This window comes from Pelophylax lessonae (assembly GCF_965119305.1).
Source record: "Pelophylax lessonae genome assembly, chromosome: 4".
NCBI classification, from domain to species: domain Eukaryota; kingdom Metazoa; phylum Chordata; class Amphibia; order Anura; family Ranidae; genus Pelophylax; species Pelophylax lessonae.
The window spans coordinates 197,550,817-197,567,103 of NC_138771.1; the positions used below are offsets into that span (position 1 = coordinate 197,550,817).

General features: G+C 42.8%; 1 protein-coding gene across 1 annotated transcript in view; it reads right to left on the reverse strand.

Annotated features, from left to right (window-relative positions):
• LAMB4 (laminin subunit beta 4) overlaps positions 1–16,287 on the reverse strand; it is a gene marked incomplete at both ends in the record, with an annotated part of 184,994 nt that overhangs the window by 124,945 nt on the left and 43,762 nt on the right. Inside the window, 3 exons of the mRNA XM_082256455.1 lie at positions 3,094–3,244; positions 4,865–4,944; positions 14,241–14,350. Coding sequence (XP_082112581.1) covers positions 3,094–3,244; positions 4,865–4,944; positions 14,241–14,350 — 341 coding nt within the window. The remainder of the gene's footprint in view (positions 1–3,093; positions 3,245–4,864; positions 4,945–14,240; positions 14,351–16,287) is intronic.

Sequence of the window (16,287 nt, forward strand, 5' to 3'; positions counted from 1 at the left end):
CAGTAGATGGCAGGTTTCATGAAGCTCAAAACATGTGTATTATCAGCGCATACGAAAATAAATGCTACTATATGTATAAATAAAAGCTGCATCTGAAATAATAAAAAACAATATGATGTTCAAACTTTTGACTTATTTCTTTAATAACTACATAACACAGTACTTGTACTTTTACTTTCAGTACCTGAGTAGCAATTTTTTTAAAAAACTACTGGTACTTTTACTTTCAGTACTTGAGTAGCAAAATGTTTTAAAAAACTACTTGCAATACTTAAGTACAAAAAATGTTGAATACTTTAGAACTTATACTCAAGTCACTTTTTGATCGAGCACTTGTACTTTTACTCAAGTATGGGTTTCGAGTACTTTATACAACTCTGACTGCGGCAGGTCGGCTCTGTCCCGCGAAACAATGTAACTGTTTTGCAAAACAGCTAGTGAGAGCATGCGTGCACCAATTGGCTACAAGGGGAGCCAATCAGCGGGTCCGGTGGCCGCAGTTGCCACGGGGCACGCGGAATCGCTCCCTGTGAAGACAAAATGGCGATCTGCCGTTGTAAACACGGCAGAACACTGTTCTGTCAGTTATGAACACAGGGATCCTGTGTTCCTCCTATTTAAGAACACGTCTCTGTAGCAGCTTTGGAAATACATGGGTATGCTCCCCCAAATTTTTTGCCTGTTTATTATGTATTCGGTCTGACCAGACTATCGAGGTTGAGCAACCCCACCCCCCCCCCCCCCCCCCACACACCTGTACTCAGTCAGTGTCCACCATCAAGTGGATATAGAAGGAGTCCCCTGTAGTGCATTTGCACATCCTTCCCAGCAAGGAGTATTATCTCCAAGGGTTAGAAAGGCTGGATTCATCTCTTTTTCATGGATAGTGTAGGACCCACTGATAATGGGGTACTTTGACGCAGTAGTGGGCTTGAGCACGATATGGCCATATGGTGGGACCAAACCCCCATTTTTATTTATGGACTCTCTTCAGATTTGGTAGTAATTTCTTTTGCATTTGCGCGCTATTCTTTTTTAATATACATGTCTTTTGGTTCATAGCTGCAGCAGCTTTGGAAATACATGGGTATGCTCCCCCAAATTTTTTGCCTGTTTATTCTGTATTCATGCAGCAAGCCATTCCCTCACACAGTTAGAGAGCACCCCCTAGGGACACATTTAACCCTTTGATCGCCCCTGGTGTTAACCCCTTCCCTGCCAGTGTCATTAGTACAGTAACAGTGCATATTTATAGCACTGATTACTGTAGTAATGTCACCGGTCCCCTCAAAAGTGTAAAAAATGTCAGTTACGTTTACGATCTGTCCGCTGCAATGTCGCAGTCCCGCTAAAAATTGCTGATCGCCACCATTACTGGTAAAAAAAAAAAAGTAAATAAAAATATTGAATACTTTGGCGCTTGGTGGTTGCATTTATTGATTTTCATTGGTGTAACCCTATTAGTTAAAATAAATAAAAATGACATTAATCGTTCCACTAGTTTCTAGACGTAATAACTTTTGCGCAAACCAATCAAAATACGCTTTTTGGGATTTTTTTTTTTACCAAAAATATGTAGCAGAATACAAATTGGCCTACAATGATGAACAATTTAGATTTTAAATTTTTTTTTTTATTGGTAATGGTAATGTTATATAGCAGAAAATATTGTTTTTTTTTTTTTGTTTTTTTCAGAATTGTTTCTCTTTTTTTGTTTATAGCGCTAAAAATAAAAATCACAGAGGTGATCAAATACCACCAAAAGAAAGTTCTATTTTTGGGGAAAAGGGTCATGGATTTTATTTGGGTACAGAGTCGCATGACCACAAAATTGTCAGTTAAAGTAACGCAGTGCCGGATCGCAAAAAATGGCCTGGTCATTAAGGGGGAAAATCCAGAAGTGTTTAATCAGATATAAACAAATAAAGGGTAAAGTGACTGAGCAAAGGACCTTATCTTAATAGTTAGGTAAAGTGACTGTGCTGAATCCTAATTATGGCTAAACTATAATTTGGAATACCAACATACATAAATATAAAAAAAAAAACAATGAATCCCGGGATAAACAAAACAGAAACTGGAAAATAAAAAGTCCACAAAAAAAATAGTCCACTTTTCTAAGACCCTCAAGGCTTTGTGATATCACCAACAAGCACCTTTACCAAGAGTAGTAGAGGGAATCACTAATTCCTTATGACCCCCTATTATTGGTGGTCATTGGGCGTTATTTTGGATGCAAATGATTGGATAATGGAAGTCAGCAGAGCTTCAAGACCTCATTCAATAAGCTTTGTGGAAAATTCCCTTGAAAAGTTAAATTTCTCTTGCAAAGCAAACAGCCTATTTGCCTTTAGTAGGTCAACCCCATTATCTCTAACTTAAAGTTGTGTGGGACGAGATTAGTGTTCTATTGGAAAAGCATTCCTAAACATGAATCAAAGTGCATCATGTGAAGTTTTAAAGCAAATTCTCAAAATCTGCACAAGCTGGTGGCGATTACGACCTGTCATTTAAATAATTAGGGACTTACAGTGTTACTAAACCCAGGACCCTGCATTCACTATATCTGGTCTCCCACAGTACACAGAACATGAAAATGCAATAGTTTTAATAAATATAAACTGCTAAATACCTTTTTTTTATCAGCAGTTAGAGCATTCTTGTGAGTGACTTATATCAGTGTCTGATTAAAGCTTGTAGGAGGAGTTTTCATTTTGCTCTGACTTTCCTATAAGGCTGCAGGACCCTCTGTCTGGGCAGTGCTGATTGGCCCTGTGCTGATCAGATCACATGCACCCTCCCAAGAAGAAAAAACCCTTTTGCAACACACACTAAACTAAGCATGTGCAGCTTGTCCCCTGGCCTCTGTTTTATCAGGACATTGTTTGGGGACTGTGGAAGAAGGGGAGGATGGAGGAAGACAGGATCAAACAGCCTTTTTACACAATACAGAGGATTACCCCTTAGGTTCCACAGTTAGTATAACAATCATGCTTTACTGCATATACAGACTGTCTTTACTGTTGTGGGTTTAGTAACACATTCATATTATTTGAACTGTTGCTTTATATAGCAATCTCCTGTAAAACTCACTATGGTTGCTGAACCAGAGAGTGCCTGCGCTTTTTCTGCCTCATAGATGTAATAGTCCAGGGGTACGAAGTAATATCCATCAGCAGGCTGGTTACACTGAAGACCCACTATATTAGTAAGGCAATCACACTGACCAGTACTCTGGGAACATCTAAAGGATGAAAAAGATAAAAAAAATATTAATTTTACATTGTTTCATAAGAAGTCAGTTCATTTGTTCCTTTTGTTGTACTGTGAAACGATAGCAACCCTATGGTGGCTTTCATAACCAGCCACCTATTATAATATAAAACAAGGGAATTTAGCCTGAATGATCCCTCTTTTCCTGGTCTGGCTGTTGTTAACGACCGCCCACTGCAGTTTTACTGCAGCAGGTCGCCTCTGTCCCTCAAAACAACGTATCTGTATGTCGCTTCGCAGGGCCGCTAGCGAGGGCGCACACAGGGGGAACCAATCAGCGGAGCCAGCGGCTGCGATTACCGCCAGGCACCCGAGATGGCACCCCATGGAGACAGAACGACGGCCTGCCATTGTAAAAACAGCAGACCACTGTTCTGTCAGCAATGAACACAGGGGTCCTGTGTTCTTCTTATTTAGGAACACAAGTCTCTGTGTTCATGCAGAAAGCCCATCCCCACCGTTAGAAAGCACCCCCTAGGGACACATTTAACCCTTTGATTGCCCTTGGTGTTAACCTCTTCCCTGCCAGGGTCATTAGTACAGTAACAGTGCATACTTTTAGCACTGATTTACTGTATTAGTGTCACTGGTTCCCCCAAAAGTGTAAAAAATGTCAGTTAGGTGTCCGATCTGTTCGCCGCAATGTCGCAGTCCCACTAAAAATCGCTGATCACTACCATTACTAGTAAAAAAAATGAATAAATAAATAAAAATGACATAACTGTTTTCCCTAGTTTGTAGACGCGATAACTTTAGTGCAAACCAATCAATATACACTTATTGGGATTTGTTTTACCAAAAATTTTTGGCAGAATACAAATTGGCCTAAAATGATGAAAAAATTAGATTTTTTTTTTTATTATTTTTTTTTAATTGGGAATGTTATACAGCAGAAAGTAAATATTATTGCTTTTTTTTGTTTTGTTTTGTTTTTCAGAATTGTCGCTCTTTTTTGTTTTCAGTGCAAAAAATAAAAATCACACAGGTGATCATATATCACCAAAAGAAAGCTTGATTTTTGGGGAAAAAAAGGACAGCGTTGCAAGACCGCGCAATTGTCAGTTAAAATAACACAGTGTCGTATCACAAAAATGGCCTGGTCATTAAGGGGTAAATCCTTCCGGTCCAGAAGTGGTTAATTAATCCCTTCCCTTGGTTAAAACATCTATACATTTATGAATTTATTTTGTAAGCAACTAAAGGTCGCAAGGCAGTTGTTGTATGGGAGGTGGCCTGGTACAGATGGGAAGACACTTTGGACAGGTGGGCTGGATTTTCTGAATTCTGTTAACAAGTTATTTCCCATTTTAATTGCAACGTACCTTTTATAAATAAAAAAAACTATAAATAATTGGCTTTGGTATTTTATGAATATATCTGTTCCACTGTGAAATTATAACAAAGTGGACTACTACATAGGACTATATAGAAGTAATCTGTACTTCTCACAAAAAAGCATGCTGTAGGTATGTACAGTATATAGCAATCAGTCAGTATCTTGATAGCAGTAGCATTCCTCTGAAGTGAACAAATATGCAACAAACTACATCAACTTAGCTTAACTTCATTAGGTGTTAAATGTTAGACTTACACAACGCTGCGTGCTCCTCCAATATCACAATGACATGCAGAACAAGGATACAGGCTGTTCCCAAGCCCCCAATAGCCAGGCTAGAATGTAACAAAATAGATAAATATATACTTATGGTAAGAAAAAAATGCATTTGAAGGGTGATTTTCTCATACAGAATTGTTACATGTCAACAGTTATATAATCAGGTCACACAAATGATTATTTATTGAAAAAAAAAGTGTTATGAAGTTCGAATGTATGTTTATTGTTTTCATGAGTTTTCTCTAATGCTTCTCAATACCTACAATTCCAGCTACAACTACCTTCCTAAACTACTATTAGGCTAGGTTCACACATGTCTGGCTGCGGTTTGCAGTCCCCAGTCCGGTGCGGTTTTGTTCTTTGGTTCAGGTGTGATTGAGGTGTGAATTTTTACTTGAATTCGCACCTGATTCGGGTCAAAAATCGCACAGGACTCTTTTCAAAAATGGACCATGGCCGCCCCTGACATATGTGAACTGGCTCCATTGAAAGCCAATCTGGTTCACATGTTATGCAAATCGGATAAAAAACACATCTGATTCACATTCACCAAGCCTTAGGGTGAATTCGCACATAGTATGGTGACAGGCGTCTTACTACATCCTAAAATGACTTTTACCGTAAAGGCACATAGAAAACAATTGATATTTTTGTCTGTCCCATTCACACTCCAACACAACGTGGAGCTGTGCTTGAGCATGCTGTGATAAAATGCATACATAACTACAGGGCACTACACAGTGGCGGAGCTAGACTTTTAAAACAGGGGTGGCAAAGGGGTGGCAAGGTATTATTTTGGGGGGTCAATATACATGCGTGTGTGTGTGTATATATATATATATATATATATATATATATATATATACACACACACACACACACACACACACACACACTTTTATAAATAAATGTAAACAAACATTCTAAGCGGTATTAAAACATTTTTAATTAAATAAACAATTATCAAAGTAAACATTATTCTTTTAAGGCCGCACACCGATCACAGGGCTCTGCTCTAAAGGGGATCTATGGGGACCCTGCTCTAAAGGGGATCTATGGGGACCCTGCTCTAAAGGGGGATCTATGGCATAGATCCCCTTTAGAGCAGGATCCCCATATATCCCCCTTTAGGGCAGGTCCCCCATAGATCCTCCTTTACAGTAGGCCAGGGTGAGGTGAGGTCCCCTATATAGATGCCCCCTTACAGCAGGCCAGGGTCCTCCCCCAGACAGTCCCTCTCAGTCTCCGCACCGACAGGATTGGGTTCGGGAGCTGAGCAGCCAGGGGCAGAGAGCAGCAGACACAGCGGCGGCGGCCATGGCAGAAGCACTGCATGGGGGTGATTAGGGTGTGCCTAGGCACACCCCGTGCGCATGCCTATGAGTAGGGCTGCACAATATTTCCCCCCATCAATGTAGTGACCAGCATGCCCCCCCATCAATTGACAATGTAGTAACCAGCGTACCAACCCATCAATATAGTGACCAGCGTACCAACCCATCAATGTAGTGACCGCCAGCGTACCAACCCATCAATGTAGTGACCAGCGTACCAACCCATCAATGTAGTGACCGCCAGCATACCAACCATCAATGTAGTGACCGCCAGCGTACCAACCATCAATGTAGTGACCACCAGCGTACCAACCCATCAATGTAGTGACCAGCATGATTGCCAACCTATCAATGTAGTGACCAGCATGATTGCCAACCTATCAATGTAGTGACCAGCGTGCCGTGCCCCCTTCAATCATGCAGAGACCAGAGAGAGAGACTTACCTAAGGTTACAGGTAGAAGAAGTGAACGAGAGGGCCCCTGTGTAGCTAGTTCTCTGTGACTGACTGTGACTGAGCGCGGTGAGCAGCAGCGGCGCCGTGATTCGCTGCACAGCTAACCAATCACGCGTGCCTGCACACCTGATTGGTTCGCTGTGCCACTACTCACCGTGAGTAGCGGCACAGCGAAGCAATCAGGTGTGCAGGCACGCGTGATTGGTTAGCTGTGCAGCGAATCACGGCGCCGCTCCTGCTCAGCTCACCGCGCTCAGTCAGAGTCACAGAGAACAAGCTACACAGGGGCCCTCTCGTTCAGGTTCAGCTATGCTATGTAATGTTATAAGCATAAGCGAGCGTGAGCGTCAGGGGCGTTGCTAGGTGGTAAAAAGACCACTCTCGTGACCAAGCAAACGAGCCAAAAAACAATCACATCCACCTGGACGGATGACACGAGCGATGGATGTGCTACTAAAGATGTGAGTGCAATATTATTAAATGTGGATTTGAATAAAGTTGTTTAGATGTTATCACACTAGTGGAGCTCTTTTTTCTTCCACATGATTTGGAGCACTGTGACATCACCCATCATTTTGGCTACCCAGGATCTGTCCAGGTGGATGTGATTGTTTTTTGGCTCGTTTGCTTGGTCACGAGAGTGGCTAAGCCAGTAGTGTTGTGGAGTTTGCACTTTTACTCCCCCTCTGAGCATGGTGGTGGCATGCATTGGTGATCCATCACTACATCTGCACGTTTAGTCATCATCCCAGGACTCTTTAGCAGTTAAGGACTTTTAAGCTAATTCTGCTGTTTTGGTGGATTTTATTTATTTTATAATTCATTTTATGATATTTTAATGACAAGTTTTGTTCATATGAGAGACTTATGTGGGCAGATTATGCTATAGACTGTGAGTTTATATATATGTGTATGCATTCCTGGTGGTGAGAGGAGGGGGGTAGTGAGAGAGAGGGGGGAGGGGGTGGTGGTGAGAGGGGGGGGGGTAGTAGTGAGAGAGAGGGGGTGGTAGTGGGGGGGGGGTAGTAGTGAGAGAGGGGGGAAGAGCCAGTAACACTTACCAAGTCCAGGAACCGGCGCTGACACCATCCATCCATCCTGCGGCTGAATCCTTCCTGCCCCATCCAGCTTCAGTCAGTTTCTCTCTCTGATTGCAGGGAGGTGGGTGCAGGGCTGGCCCAAGATATTATGCTACCTGGGTCCAAGAATTTGATGCTGCCCCCCCCCCCCCCAAAAAAAAAAAAAAAAACAAGCCCACCAAAAGGCCCCCACATCCATTATTTTATATCATGGAAACTAAAATAAATTTATCAGGAAGCAACCCTACTTCACATCAGGAGTCCCCCCTTAACATCAGGAGCTCCAAACTTAGCATGCCTACATCACCTCCTGTCTCCAGCATCTTCTGTCTCCATCACCTCCTGTCTGCATCCCTCCATCACCTGTCTCCATCAGTCTATCCAATTGTCCATCCTACCATCCCTCTGTTGTAGGTCCCTCCAACCTCTTCACCCTCCATCACTCTCATCCCTCTGTTACTCTATCCCTCCCTCCATAACTCCATCACAACATCCTTTTAGCTCTTACTCCATCCCTCTACCATACCATCCATCCAATAATCCTTGTGCCCCATTTCCCTTCACCCTTTCTATTCTCCATTACTTTCATCCGTATATTATTCTGTCTCCTTCATCCCATCCCTTTCTCCATCACCCCATCCCTCTATCCTTCGCTCCATCACTCACAAATACTATACACCAGCACTTTTCATCTAACAATCAGCCCGATCTGTCATATTGCTGCTGCCTCCCCTCACCTGGCATGCTTGGATTTGTAGTGCCCCAGACACATGAGGCGGTCATACAGGAGAGGAGAATGTGCCTGTGTACTGGACTGGTTAGCAGGTAGTGGGTACTCTAGGGAGGTGTAATAGAGATTTGGGGAGATCTTAGAAAACCTCTTCTCTTCAGAATTAGAGCAGACACACAAAACAAAAAAACGATCTTAACAGCATCAGTGGAGTCTGCTACAGAGAGGCCCCCCTCCTCCCCCTCCTCTTCCTGCCCACTAAGACAAGTCACCGACATCACTACTACATTCAGCACAGAGGCAGCTTACCTTCTGCTAGGCTGAACTTCATCCTCCACCTCCAGTGCAGGCTCCACTCCTCCCCCTCCCAGCATCTGCTGTGATGAAATCAAAAGAGGCGCGCTGGGCAAGGGGGAGGGAACAAATAGCAGCAGAAGCACTCAGAATGTTCATTCATTGGAGACTCTCAGCCGGCTCCAGAACTGGGTGGGTGGAGCCAATTTCAGGTGCGGAGGATGAAATGAAAATCCTCCTGGCTCTGAATGCTGGGGGAGGATGGAAAGCTCTGTGTGCCACTGCCCATACAGCAGCTACAATTGGTCCCGCCCCCTGCCACCTTCCTTCCCAGCCAGCTTCTGTTTCTCCACGGAGCAAGGGGGCGGAGACCCGGCCCCCCCGCATACGGCCCCGCCCACACCTGACATCAATGCCTAAATTTGACAGCTGCAATCACTCTCTTGCAGCTGCCCCCCGCCGAATCACCCACTTATCTCTGTCTTTAATGCTAAAGTGCTGATATGTAGCCCCGAGTTCCCAGCCAAACCCCCCCTGCCGACGCCACTGGTGAGCGGGGTGGCCACTGGGGTGGCAAGGATTTCATCTGGGGTGGCAATTGCCACCCCAGCTAGCCCTCTGGCTCCGCCACTGGCACTACAGCAGCGCAGCACATCGCACTACTGTACAGTGACATGAATGATGTGTACTATTGTAGACTTCAAATAAAGTTCAGTGAGAAAAAAAAAGGGGGAGCTATGTGATGCGAAAGAAACCGCAGTTTACCTCTCCAGCAGCTCTCTGTGTGAGAGTCCTCAAATAGGCTTTTTATTTTTGTCTGTGTTGCTGTTTAATTCCTGTCTGGTAAAATCATTATCAATGTGACAATAAGGAAATTTTTATAACGGAGCCCACAAGAGAAGTAAAACTTAACAGGGGTCTAAACTAGTGATCGACCGATTATCGGCAAAGCCGATATATCGAGGGCCGATCTGCACTTTCCCCGATATATCGGAATCGGCCACCAAGGTGACCGATATTGATGATATTTCGGGAAAGTGCTTGTACCAGAGTGATGCCTGCAGCTAGAGGCATCCGCCCGGTACTGGCGTCCATAGCCGATGGTCAGCTGTCTTGACAACCGATGTGGCTGAGAAGCTGCTCGGTTGTCATTACAAGGAGCAGAAGGGGATGTCCCCCCCCCCTCCTGCCGCCTTCCGTGGCTCGCCCGGGTCTCCCATCCCACCGGGAGACCCGGGCAACCAGCCTGCGCGGCCGCCGAAGACCCACTCAAAGCCGCATTCGGCTCTGATCGGGTCTCCATGCAAAAATAGGGAAGTGATGTCATGACATCACGTCCGAGTACTGGCGCCAGATTAAAAAAAATGACAGCATTCAAAACAGCAAAACTTGGCATGATTTTAAGTGCAGAGGAGGGGTTTGGGGTCTTTTAGACCCCCAGATCCCTCCACAAGAGTACATGTCAAAGAAAAAAAAAAATGTTTTTAAATGTACGAAAATATCGGCCCATATTGGCTGATACCGATACGCGATGACCAAAATATCGGTATCAGTATCAGCAATGAAAAAACGATATCTGTAGATCACTAGTCTAAACCCCAAAACTAGAAGAAAGGTTTTGCTGAACATACTGTATGCTGGGTGGAACTCCGCTTGTTTGCACCCTCCCCCCCCCCCCCACTGCCCCCCTCCACTGCCACATTTGGCACTTTTTGGGGATGGGATGCGGCGATCTACGAAATTTCCGGTCCCTCCTCCCTCCCCACTGCTGCCTTCTGTGGGGCCAATCAGAAAGCATGGCACGTCTCGGGATGCACCTGCACCCAGAGCAGATGGACAGTGCGGCTATGGGTGTTGGCATTGCGGAATACCTGGACAGGTAAGTGTCCTGATACTAAAAGTCAGCAGCAACAGTATTTGTAGCTGATGACTTTATATATAATTTTTTTTTTAAACAGGCTGGAACTTCAGAAACAAGCCCCTTTATGCATAAATTAGATAAATGACTATACAATATTTGCAGAGAACAGTTTTATTTACTTATAAGACACACAGCTTTGTGACATTATTAATATACTGTATGTACACTGTTGTGTAGCTAGCAGTCTGTAGAAATTACAATAAGCAACCCTTATGTGGTGGTAAGGAGGCCCAATAATAGCTCCTATACAGTAAACCTATGCTAAAATGTAAACCTAAAATCATTTAAAAAAAAACCATAGGCACTGTATTTGATCCCATGATCACTGTTTCCACCCAGAGCAGATCAGAATTCAGATTGGATCATTCCCTTTAGTAGAGACAATATGACCACCATTGGAGGGACCTGGAGCTGCATTTTTGTCCAGGAAAAATATTTCAGCCCTTCAATAAGTCGTTATTGCCTCAGCAAGGATGGACTAACACCTAGGTAAGTAAACTCTTGAATATAGTTTGGCTTTTTCAGTGAAGCAGAATAATAATACACCACTTCTGGTTGCCCCCTTCTGCCCTACTAAATATTGATTCTGTAGTGGACTTAAAACGTCATAAAATCATTTTGCTTATTTTATTCAAATGTTATAAGAGTAACTTTAAAAAAAAACACTTGAACTTTAAAGCACAAATAACCACATTATTCATGAAAAACAAGTAACTTTGCAAATGTAAACTCCTATGCCTTACTTTATGCCTTTAAAGCTGTCATCACTAGGCCATGACAACGTGAAGATCACTCTGGTTATACTCAGCTAATGTGCACTGAACAGTGTAGAAAGAAACATGTGCAGACCACAACTGATTACAAGTGTAGGGATGTATTCCCTGATACCCCCTGAATCCTGCACCTTTTTTTCAGTTGTAATGCACAGATTTTGCCAGTAGGGAGTGCTCAGTACCTTTCTGTGATACTTTATCTGCCAGACTCTATTGAGAGGTGATACAGCATGGATACATCATGGTTAGCCAGTCACTGATGAGCTTGTTGGCAGTGAGTTGGTCAAGCTTCAACAAAACCCCTGGGCAACCTTCAGAAAAGTCTTAGCCTAAAAGTTGCTACCTGGGTCTGCAGTGCTGGAGTGCTGCCTAGTCCTGAGGGCCTTGGCACTCTGGGTCGTCATGTGCTACTTATTATTTAAGATTGACCTTCCCCAGGCTAATTCTATTGCTTTAAGAAGAAATTGCTGGGGAAAATGGAGTAAAACCTGAACCTCCACTGGACCATGGCTGCAGTCATTACCTGGTACAGAGAAAACACAGGAACCCCTGTTGTAATGGTTTGGACTGCTAGCGGCGAAACCATTGTGCTGCTGTTGGGTATTCTAGTCCTTCCTACGTTTGAAATGAACCTTTGAAAAGACATTCAAGGGCTTAGGACTACCATTATTGCCAGATGTACTATGCCTGGGGACAAGGTAATGGTAATTGGGGGTCCCGCTTGTAAATAAAAAGTCATCTTAAGGAGGGAGTGGGGCTCAGTGCTGGCTGTAACTCTCCCAAAATAAATGCCCATAATTTCAGCTTATGAATGGAGTGGAGTTACAGCCAGCAAAAAGAAGAGCTTTTAATTCCAAACATGGTCAGTGATCTGAATGAGACCAATTGCCATACGCATATGCTCTCATTCGAGATTGAAGTGTAACTAAAGGCAAAATCATTTTTTTTTACATTTTGGATAGAGTGGAGAGGGTTTAGAATCCCTGTCAGTTTTTATTGCTGTCTGTGTCCCCTTTAAGAACTTCTGGACCAGAAGATTTTCCACCTTAATGACCAGGCCATTTTTTGCGATTCGGCACTGCGTTACTTTAATGGACAATTGTGTGGTCGTGCGACACTGTACCCAAATAAAATTGATGTCCTTTTTTCCCACAAATATAGCTCTCTTTTGGTGGTATTTGATTAACTGTGCGAGTTTTATTTTAGGGAGATTTACCCTCTTTATTTTTCCTGTTTAGTGTTATCATCAAAAGTGGAATTAAAAGTAAATCTCAAATTTTGGGTTGACACCAGAACAGTAAAAGAGGGGAAATATTTCATTAGAAACATTAGTTCTGGTGACCCTGGTGACACACCATAATTCCTTTACTTTGAAGGGATTTATTCTTACTTTCTGTTTCAGGTATGGGACAGAAAGTGAAGGGAAATCTCCTCTATGGGACACAGATGGCAAAAAAAAAAAAAAGCTTACGGGGGTTATAACCTTTTATTACACTATGACTTTAGTTCTACTTTAAAGCTGAACACCAGGATTTCAGCCACATTGAAAAATGTGCAGGCATACTATAAGTTAAGTCCAATGAGTCCAATAATGAGTTCAATAAGGCTACTTCGTGGACTTATCTCTTTACATCTGACAGTTTTATGATGCTTCAGAAGGATAGCTTTCGCTATAGTTTTGGAACTCCTACACTGGACCTTCTGGTTTCAGCTCCTCCAGCTGCAAAATCGCATGCAGCTGCTATGCCCACACCTCCCCTTATCCTTCCCAATTACAGAGCACTTTGGATTATGTGAACTCATTCACAAAATAGAAAGACTTCTGTGAATGGGTAGCAAAAGGAAGGTTTGGGCACCACAGCTCTGTTTGAAAACACAGAATCTCAAAGCCCTGAAGTGTATTCTGTCCAATGTAAATAAAATAGATAAGTCCAGGAGGTGGTATGCACCTCATCAAACCTAACTCAAAGTAAGCCAACACATTATTTTATTTATCAGTTGTGTTTACCATCAGAATAAAGCAGTGCTTCAATTTTTAACGTTTTTCTTCTTTTGGACGCAACACGTACGGGGAGGAGTTACGTTGGATGACGTCACCCGCTGCCACCCTGCAGATTTAGAGTACATTGTACGCCGTCTATATTTTATGTGCCTTTACCGATCATTTTAAATGTGAGTAGGTTTTCTTTTACTTCAATAAAGCCTTGAGACGTGTGTAACAGAGAGCACTTGGGTCGTTTTTATTTATTTATATGCCCCTGGGAAATTGCTTGGAGATCCGGACTTGCTTCTCAGCCACATTCAGGGGTCCTTTTAATAAGGTGAGCAAGCATTTATCTTGAAGGTGGAGGGATTGTCACGCAATTATTTGATTTTTGGATCTGCTTTATACATGTGGATGCTCTCTGCTGCTACTGTCTGGGCTCTGTGGTTCACCAAACTGGAAACATTGACTTTTGCATTTTGTTATTAATGAACTGTGATTGGCTGTTTTTGCGCTACACTTTTATATTCTTACTATTTTTCTTTCTACCCTATTAGTCACTTTGGGTGTCTAGCAGCAGGATTATGATGTTGCACATTTCATAGAAAAGAGTACATTATATACCATTTCATGATCTAGTGTTGAGCATGTACTGAGCATAATGCTGTTAGACATATAAATGGGTCTCTTGCTAATTTCTGCATTGGGGCCCCTGTTATGCCTATATACTGTATGTACTTATACATTGTGGTAAATTAAACAAAATATAGTATATACTCACCATGCACTCATCACAGTATTGGCCTGTGGCAAAATCCTGACATTGGCACTGTCCAGTAATAGCATCACAGATTGAGGATGGTAGGGATCCAAATTGATTGCAACCACAGTCTATAAAAGCAAATTCAATTCAATTTAATTGACCATCACTGGGTTTTTTATTTTTTGTGATATAAACAAAAAAAGACTGAACATTTTGAACCCCCCCCCCCCAAATATTTTCTACTTTCTGTTATAAAACATATCCAATAAAAAAAAAAAAAAAAAATGTAAATCATATATGTATTCTGCTACATGTCCACGAATTTTATATTAATTGGTTTGTGTGAAAATTATAGTATCTACAAACTATAGTATATATACTATAATTTACACAGCTATAGACGCTATACTGTAATGGCGATGATCAGCAACTTATAGTGGGACTATGATAGGGTAGTGGGAAATCTGGCGCTTATAGACACTGATTGGGAGGGTCACTGACACCAACGTTGCCGGTTACACTAATACAGTAGTCAGTGATAATACTGTACACTGACACTATACAAATGACACTGGTTGGAAAGGTGTTAACATAGGGGCAATCAAGGGGTACACTGTGTGCCTAACAAGTGTAATGTGTGTAATGTGTGCTGCTTCTACATACTGATCTGGCTGTTTTTTTTCCCTGCTTCAAGGGAGATGAAACAGCCAGATCACTGTTCACTGTACACAGAGTTCTTTGTTTTTGAAAATCACAGCACGGGTTGACAGGGGGCGCACATATGCACAGCCCAAACTGGGAAGAAGGGTGGCAATGTACATGTATGTTGCTGTGCCTGTACCTGAGCGGTCAGCAGGTGGTAAAGCAGACCTTCACCCAAAAGGGGATGTTTGGATCCCCCCCCCCTCCACTGCCACATTTGTCACTTTTTCGGGGGAGCAGAAACCTGGTTTTGACAGTTCGACCCCCCTCCTTCCCCCTGCAGTCTTCTGGGACATATTCACAAGGCTCAGCATGGCTTGCACATGTGCAGTAGGAAACCGGCTATGAAGCAACAAGGCTTCACATCCTGTTTCCTTTACTAGAGATGCCGGCGCCTGCACCCAAAGCCGAATAAAGAATTGGATCGGGTGAGAACATCGCTGAATCCCTGGACAGGTGAATGTCCTTACATTAAAAGTCAGCAGCTACAGTATTTGCAACTATTGACTTCTAATTTTTTAGGGGTGGCCGGGAGCTCCTCTTTAAGTATATTCAAAAGGGCATTACTGGGCAAGGCACAGTCTTTTATGGCGCTTTTCTACTGCATGGAACCGAACGGTTCGGCTCGCTTTTGTGCTTTTCCACTGCTGGTACCGCATGGTATGGTGTAGGAACGGTTCGGTATGGTACGGTACTGCGGCGCTTTTCCACTGCATGGAACCGAATGGTACGGCTCTCAAAAACAGTACCACCTTGATTGTGGTTCCAAGAGGTACCATACCCGGCACCATATCCCACAATCCTTTGCATGCAGTCACTACTAGCCACTGATTGGTCAGAGAATCCCACCCACCCTGTTGTTATCCCACCCACTTAACTTTAGTACTACTTTAGTGGAAAAGCAAACCATACCGTACCGTACCGAACCGTTCCAACACCGTACCATGCGGTACCAGCAGTGGAAAAGCAAACCGGGCCAAGCAGGGCCAAATAGAGCCGAGCCGGTACTTGTAGTGGAAAAGTGCCATTAGAAATTAGCTTTTCTTAGTGTGGAATAAGCAAATGAAATACAGTTTATTTTATATGTGGCCATGTAAAAAAGTATTTGCCAGTGGATACATTTTCTTCTTGTGACTAAAATAGTTGGAAGAATCAGTTTACATACAAAAACAAGGCTTGGAGTCACCAACCAAAGGTACCAATTTTTTCTAAGAGCCAGGATTCCAACAGGGAAAAGGGAATCAATGGGAACAACAGCTACTTAAAATATTAAAATGCAAGATTTTTTTTAAGTACATAGCTTTTTTTTGTTGACTTTTTAAAAAGAAAGAATCCTTGTACGAAAAAACGCTTAGATTTTATT